Genomic DNA, 8,497 nt, shown 5'->3' with positions numbered 1-8,497 from the left:
TTTTATATTAAGATTATTTTCATCTATTCATATTATGAGCCAATTTTCTAGTGATAGAATATAGTGTGTGTAAGTGCACAATTTGTACCCGATCTAATCCCTAGATGGACTCAGGCCCAAAGAGTCTTATACAATGAAATTTGTAAAGTATGGGTTTGAAACCTAGGTTAGGGATATTGGAGAATTGATAAACAGGCTAGAATGCCGCAATCTATGCAAATAATAGATGAATATGACAAAGAACTCTCCTCGGACGTAAGCCTAGAACCACTTGTATGGTTTTTCTTTCTCTAAGCAAAAGATTACAATTTTTTGTTTCCAAAAAAGGTCCCCTCCCTTCTTTCCTCTCTCGTCTTCTTTTAACCTTCTTCCTCTTCCCTGTTTCATCCACGTGTAACACAGATTTTCCTCATAAGTACTTGTCCCATCCACCACCTTCTTGAAGTCTTCAAATAATAGCTAGAAGGCTGAATATTACTATTCAGAGGTCATTTCTCCATTAATGCGACCAGGGAGGTAGATGCAGGGTCTTTAATGCGGTGGTAGCAGCTTTTTCCTCAGATATTTCTCACACGTTCCTCCTTCTAACGAGTGCTTGGATCACGCCTTTACCCAACAGATCTTCCAGAATTCTGTCTCTAAACCCTTTAGCACGTCCCATGGCCTTTACTGGGTCCGTCCGAGAAGATACTCCTCCTCGGACAACTCCTCTGTCCCTTGTAGCGCGGACTGGCCTGTGGGCCTCGAAAACTCTGATTGAACAAACTTATACCAACAAACCAGGCCCAAAGCCCAAACGTGCATTTAAGCATTTTTACCCCCCACAGTGTGGATTAAAATTTTCAAATTATGACATTTAGAAAAGAATGAGAAAAATAGCTTTCTCCCACCATTAATAAATTTCAACTTGTAGCATCCTCTTTTAATGTTATCTTCAATTCCAAACCAATCTATCTATTTTGAAGTATACAAAGCATAATCATGATCTCTCTTCTTGAATACATTACTTTTCTTAATATATCCATAAAATTACATGAAATCAAAACATACCTATATGAAGATGCTTTGCAAAAAAAAACAAAACAAAATGTCTCATCAATCATCGATTTGCAAAATGTCATATCAATCATCGCTTAACAATGTTAATTTGATCGATTAGAAAAATAATTTTTTATTTATAATCTATTAAGATTATTTTATCTGCAAAAACTTCAAATTTGTCTACTCAAAAAGATTATAGAATAAACAATTATTAGCAAAATCTCATAATTAAGTTTCTATGTGCATCATTATAATAATTTATAACAACAACAACAACCACAAAAATAATAATGAAAATACAATTGCAAAAGCTAAAATATGTCACTCATCCAATAATTTCCATTTGATTAACCTTTGCTTTTATCTAAATAAGTAGCACTATAGAGTATTTCTAATACAATTATTAAGTATTCTCTACAAAAACTATAGTTTTGTTCACCCAAAATGATTTAAAAATAAACAAAAACTTAGTAAAGTCCTATAGTTTAACTTCTGATTGGAGCACTTAAAAAAAAGGGATTTTTTTTTAATTATCGGGAACTGGAATACTAAAATACTTAAATATGCATAAAAGTCAATACAAATTTGCCAAAAAAGAGAAACAAATGTGAAGTGACAATTAAATCAACAATAACAAAAAGAACCATTGGGGGGGGGGGGGGAAGTGGTTAAAAAAAACATCAAAAGAGACAAAATGAGAGAGAGAGAGAGAGAGAGAGAGAGAGAGAGAGCGAATTGACATTTTTTGCAGTGAACAACTTGGAAGGAATAGGGGAGAGAGGTGGAAATGAAGTAAAAGAAATTTATAAGAAAATCAAGTTGGAAGAGAAAGAGTGTAAGCAAATGAAAGATTCAAAAAGCGAAACCGTAAAATTTATAAAGATGAAAGGTTGGGAGGGTGGAAGTAGATGAAATGTTCAAAAAAGTTAAACCATAGAATTTATGAAGATATAAAGAAGAAAATTTTAAAATTTATAAAGAAAATCAAATGAAAAATTTAAATGCCAATGATTGGAGAAGATGAAAAATTGAACTAAGAAGACAATGGTTGAAAAAGATGAAAGGTTAAACAAAGTAATAATTGCAACCAAAAAAAAATTGAAAGGTTGCTAATGACATGGCACAAAAAGAGCTTTTATAAAATTTATTTTAGATCTTCCATATTATATAATAGTATAGAGAGATATGTATAGACATTGTTTTTGGTCTTAGATTCTTCATTGATTTTATTGCTTAGTTATAACATCTAAATTAAAATAGATGAATGTATAAATGCAAAGTTATATATAAAGTTAAAACTGCTCAAGATGAATGTGTAAAATCAATATATATATATATATATTTTTTTTTTCAAAAAAAATATTTATATATTTAATCCTTTCATCAAAATTTAAGAATAAAAATTAAATAAGAAAAAGAATGATTAAATAAGCATAGCAATAATAAATACTGCGTTTCACCTTTTAGATATATATAGATTTTTTTTTTTTTTTGGGAGAAACACACACATCGATAAAGTATGATATTGAGAAGGGTTTATCAATTGTCCCGCAACACTAACTACCACATGCAGTTTTGGTGTTGACGTGTAAGTGTATTTTCTTATCTCATCTCCCTCTCCTATATAGATATAGATGAATGTAAAGGTCATTTTCTTTGAAAACCTGATCTGGGTTTGATCTCCACTGGCCTTATAATAGCTCGAAAAGCAACTGCCTTGTTTTTCTATGGGAGCTGGTTTATTTCTCCCAGGAATGCTGGTTTTCCAACGTGAAGACCGGGAGTTTTGATTTTTCAGAGTACTTCATTTTGAAAGTTTGTAAAGTTGTGGACCATCAGGTTTGAATTTGTAAATCATGGCCAACAAAAAGGATGCGATTTTCAAAGGAAACGCACACATGGTAGGTAACATTCCTTTTGGTCGTTAGTCGATCTATATTTTACGTGAGTTATTTTTATTTTTATTTTTTTGATGATGCGTATTATGCAGTGATGACATACGTATTTCTATCTATAATTTTTATTCAAATATGTAACATATATTAACACACATATAATATATTCATAATTCAAAGTTCCAAACTTTTCATTCCATACCGTACTTTTATCATTGACACTGCCGAACAAGAGACAAAATAAGAGTACAACCTTTCCCTCTGAAAGTGGGTTTGGATTATGTTTAATGGAATTCATGTTTTCATCCTCTCCTACCTATCTTCAAATTAATTTAGGATTAAAAAATTGAAAGCAAAAGGTACAGCTTATATTCAAAGTCTAACACCATATAGTGCTTCAGCTCGAAGTCAATTGATTATAAATACATCAGGATTTAATAACAGTCATGCTACCTTGCTCTTCAAGTTTTTATTGGCACTGTTACTCATTCAGATACATCAGAATTGCCTCTCGCATTTGCTATTCACTCCATCTCTATTTGCTTTGGATCTTAAGTTTTAACTCCGCTTTTTTTTTTTTTGGGGGGCGGGGGGGGGGGGGGGGGGGGTCACGTCCACCATATTTCCCTTTTGTTTTAGGGTGAGAAAAACCACCACAATTCACAACATTATAACATGACCACAATAGATAGCCATAGAAATTCACAACTGAGTTAGTTACTTTCAGGGCCAACATCATATAACTTTTGTAACTATAACCTAAAACAACATGTTTCTCTGCCATGATGATGGCGATTGTGTGTGTGTGTGTGTGAGAGAGAGAGAGAGAGAGAGAGAGATCACAGGTTGCATATCAAACAGATTTTTTTTCCCCTTAGAAATATGATTTTAAACAACAACATAAAGAACAGAATATTGAGAAGTGCCTGGCATGAAATGCTGCATCTTTCCAATCATTGGAAAGCCCTCTATTTCCAAAAGAAAAAGCCCCAAAAACTCAAGATTTGGAATGGAATGGGAGAGAACTCATGAGTGTACAAGACCTGAAAAAGCTACTAAAATTTAAAAGCCAGTTGATTTAAAAGAATTAAGTTCAAATAAATAATACCTTCGGCTGTCAATATGTCAGTCTATGAACAATCCAACAAATACGGCCACGTGGAGGTTGGCAAAATTTGCATCAAAATGTGTTGCTGCTTTCACTTACAGAAATGGAAGTGCCTTCAGGCTTAACCATATGGGACCCTCTTCCACTGATATCAAGCCCCTGCAACCGGCCCAGAGGATCCTGCTGCAACATATCTGTGAAGGCGTGTGAGTGGGCCACAGCAAGCAGGGGCTGATGGGCTGTTGATGTGTTAGACTGGAATTGATGAAATGGTGATGGCATTTGAATGTTCTGGGGGTCACCTGGCTGAGGTTGTGGCTGATGTGAAAAGAAGGAAGATGAAGGATATGAAACATGATGCATTCCCAAATTGTAAGAAGTATCATTGTGTGTCATTATTTCTCCGGTTGCAATCTTGAGCCTCTCAACTTCCTTCTTCAGTGCTTCATTTAAAGCTGTTTGGGAACAGTCATACAAAGTGCATTGCCACTTAGCAAATTTTCTTGCTATTTTACATAGAACAGGTAACACACATTGACAATAATAGATGGCTAGAAGTCAGAAGTAGATTGGTAAGATCCTTTGCACCTATTAGATTAGCAATGTGAGGTAATAGTAGGAAAAAGAGGGGCCAATTAAGTGTCTGTTTGGCAAAAGTTATTTTTGCCAACTTATTTTAATATTCAGCTTATTTTTGCTACTATTTATGGATCCCACTGCACATTTTGGTACTATTCATGGATCTCACTGTACTATTTCAGCTAATTTTTACCTTTATCTACAATACTTTTAGCAAAAAGTTTTCAGTTTCAACAAATAAGCAGATCTCAAGTAAGCCCTAAATATCCATAGAAAGTAAATTATTGCATTGGTATATATAACATGGATCAGCACCAAAGGTACTTCATCTTTAACAGGTATCAAAAAAGAAAATAACATAGAACCACTTTCAGCACTTCTGTAACATCAACCATCAAACAAAGATAATAATGCACTGGCAGCACCGCTCACTTGTGATACAGGTGATCAGTGGAAATACTAAATATTCAAGAAAAGGTGCACAAAACAAAGGACATAGATTGACCTCTAGCACGGATATAATTTTTATCAGAAAAGGAAGACGTTTATTTTTTAAAACTGCCATGAATGATACGTACCATCACGTAACTGAGCTTGTTGTTCCATAGCTTGTAACCTAAGCTTAAGCTCTGTATTTTCAGTACTCAGGCCTGTTGTATCTCTCTAAAAGATAACACAAAGAAAAAAGACACAAAGCCAACAGTTAAATGTCCATGAAAAAGAACTCTGACAAAATACATAGACAACAAAACCTAAAACAAAAGTTTTTGGATCATTAGAATCATGTAAGGAATACATGTGGTCAAAACTGATTAGTTTGTTGGAAACAAGGTTTTTTTGTTGTTGTAGGATCATGTAAAGATACTACAGAAGGATAAATAATTCATTGGGGCATATAACGTTCATGAAAGGGACTTTGTAGTAATCCCCCCACCCTAAAAGTTAGATGTGTTAACAAAGAAAAAGCCTCTGTTATGGTCAAATCCTCCCCCCACCCCCTGATTTTCTCTGTTGTTTGTCACACAGTTGCACTTGCATCTAGGACCAAGCAACAAAGCCAATCACACCACTGGTATGGCACAAAGTCAAAAACAAGTTGTCTCCATATCCATGGTTGATGTGATACTTCTTCAGATACTTCCCTTTGCATATCCAATAGGACCAAAACTAGATAAGCATATTGCTTAACTTTTAGAAATGTACCAAATATTTCTGAAATACTCTGGGACATTATTTATAACTATGTTGTCAACACATTTCCTTTTAGATTCCCATCAGTTGATATATAAATTAGGCAATGAAACTAGAGTAGAGGGAACCCAAGATTAGAGCCAGTAGGGGTTTGGAATCCACAAAAACATTATAAACCTGTGGTTAAAATTAGATAAGAAAAGAAAAGATAGTGGAAATCAAAAGCCAAGCCATAATACCAATAATGACCATTTTTATTTCTTCCTTTTTTTTTGCTTGGTAAGACTTAAACCTAAGACCAGAAAAACCACACCCCATCTCTTAGCAGTTACCAACTTAACACTAGAGCTAAAGCCCCTTTGATCAGCCTTTATGCATTAACTTCTTTGAAAAGTAATAGAATTTTATTGCAAATGAAAAGGATTACTTTATGTTCATGATGATGAACATAAAGCACCTTGAAGGATTACTTTATGCATGAACTTAAAGCATACAATATGCATATATTGTCAACCAGAAGGGGAAAAAAAAAGGAAAAGCACAAAACTACTACAAATTGATTCGTGCATGCATAGAACAGGGAAAAATTTGTCATTGAGCAGGTCAGAGTATTTCAATAAGAACCTGAAACAGAGTTAGTTGTGCAGAAAGAGTCGTTGCTTCTGTTTGAAGGGTTTGAACTTTTCTCTCAAGTTCTAATATGTAACGAGCTTTCCTCTCTTTTGAGCGAGCAGCAGACTGTCGATTTGCCAATATCCTGTACAAAAAATATTGTTAAATTGTATGCTTAAGTGTCGACCCAAATAAAACAGATGTTGGTGTTTCAAACAAAAATCACAATCAACTCTATGAAAGAGATGTTTAACCTTACTAAAGAACAAGGTATTTTAATTTATTTTCATCAAGCACCAGCTCAAAAATTCTAAGATTATAAAAGAGAATTTCATTTAGTGTACAAGTGAATTAACTTTATAAAACACTATTTGAATCTTCCTAGAGAACCAAATGTTAGGATTTCTTCCCATAAAGCTCTGCCTAAAAATAAAGTTATGTAAGCTTTTGTGGAATATAACTTTCATCAATTGTTCAAATATTGAATGGACAAAACAAAGTTCAACAACTGGTGCACAGCATTAAACCTGGTCATTAAAATTAGTTTTTTTTTTTTTTTTTCCCTTTCTCTTATGGCAGAATGGGGACTTCAAACAAAGGAACAACAGAAGCAGTGACCAGAATAACATCAGTCAGCCATTTGAATGACTTATTGAGGGACAGTGCAGACTTTCAGAAATACCATATTTCACTTTCAAGGTATATGTAATCAATGCTCTTCATTATTTTGCTCAAGTTTTAGAAAGACTTATGCTATTGGTTACAGACACGGAACATTTTCAGAAGTTCCAACTCATATGTCATAGACTGCGGCATTCATAATATATGAAGAAACCACATGATTATGTTCCAAGTGCAACCCGATCCCGTTGGCTCATCTTAATTGCATATACAGCTACATGTTTCAAACTCCAGTAAATGCAAGTAAAGTAGTAACTAATAAACCATAAATGCAAGCGAGTCAGCAACTCAAAATAGGCCAAATCTCCAAAATAGATATTCCCACATTGACTTTGAGATAAGAAACAAAAACCAACAAATTCCACGTTGAGATCAACTTGGATCACCCCTATTAAACTTGTGACTTCAATATTAGCTGGAATGAAAAAATAAATAAATAAAAACCAAACTTTTAGTTTTCATAAGGAACCCTTTAGCCTAAAGGCCTAGACTTTATCATTGCAGCAAAATAGAAAAGATCCCAACCCAACAATGAGAACCCAATTCTGAAATGAAAAAAAAAAAGTCAAAATTTTGAGAAGTGAAAACAGCAATTCAGTGTGACCCAGAAACCCAATGTTGTTAAAAGAGGTGGATAAAACGTGTGTGTGAGAGAGAGAGAGAGAGAGAGAGACCTCTTGGCTCGTTTGGGATCAACGGTCCACAATTCAGCGAGCTTAGCAGGGGCCATTGCTTTCTTGGCCTCTATGCTATCCATCAAATTGAGGGAACCCCCATCCACCGAACTGCTATGTCTATGCCTCGTCCTCAAGCTTTGCTCTGCTTCTCCTTCTTCACCTGCATTGTCGGGTTTGGCTACGGAGCCGTGTCCGTCGGGTCTGGATCCAAGCTTCTCAATATCCATATAGGTACAAAACAGGTCATCCTCATCGAAACCCGCGGCGGAGGAAGGCCCACCATCGAAGCCCAGATCGAGGTCGTCTGGGATCCGGAAATGGACCTCAGAGTGGGCCCGGCGGTGGTGGCCGGTACGCGACGGGTTTGATAAACCCATATCGGAATCGGGTTGTTGTTGTTGGGTCTGAGAGACTGGGTTTTTCGGAGTTGGATGATCCATTTTGGGGTTGGGTGATTTTAGAGTGTTTCCTCGTCTTCCACACTCATCGTCACATTTTCTTGCTCATGGACACGGTCATGGTTTTATTACAAACAAATAAGTGTGGACCCCCGATAAAGCGATGTCGTTTTCTTTTTTTGTCTAACCGGCTAATCCGCCTATTATTATGCCTCTGCCGAACTGGCATTTGGCAAAGGATTGGGAAAATTTGTGTTTTGGGATTGGGAGTTTGGGACGCCGCTAATTTTGGGTCCCATGTTTTTGGGTTCTTTG

The 8,497-nt window shown here is 35.3% G+C and overlaps 1 protein-coding gene across 2 annotated transcripts; it reads right to left on the bottom strand.

Moving 5' to 3' along the window:
* Window positions 1-3,782: 3,782 nt before the first annotated feature.
* On the bottom strand, window positions 3,783-8,302 carry LOC142641012 (transcription factor RF2b). 2 transcript variants are annotated; one of them, XR_012845295.1, is made up of 5 exons: window positions 7,782-8,302; window positions 6,439-6,571; window positions 5,202-5,286; window positions 4,045-4,499; window positions 3,783-3,979 (listed from the first exon to the last, which is right to left on the bottom strand). XR_012845295.1 is itself a non-coding variant. In XM_075815364.1 (4 exons), the coding sequence occupies exons 1-4, from the start codon at window positions 8,222-8,224 to the stop codon at window positions 4,117-4,119; spliced, it is 1,044 nt and encodes a 347-aa protein (XP_075671479.1). In that variant the 5' UTR covers window positions 8,225-8,302; the 3' UTR covers window positions 3,783-4,116. The 2 variants fall into 2 exon arrangements, 1 of the variants encoding a protein (XP_075671479.1); XM_075815364.1 differs by having other exon boundaries at window positions 3,783-4,499.
* Window positions 8,303-8,497: the final 195 nt, after the last annotated feature.

Source organism: Castanea sativa, chromosome 6, assembly GCF_040712315.1.
Source record: "Castanea sativa cultivar Marrone di Chiusa Pesio chromosome 6, ASM4071231v1".
Classification (NCBI taxonomy): Eukaryota; Viridiplantae; Streptophyta; class Magnoliopsida; order Fagales; family Fagaceae; genus Castanea; species Castanea sativa.
This window is presented reverse-complemented; position numbering and strand designations above follow the sequence as displayed.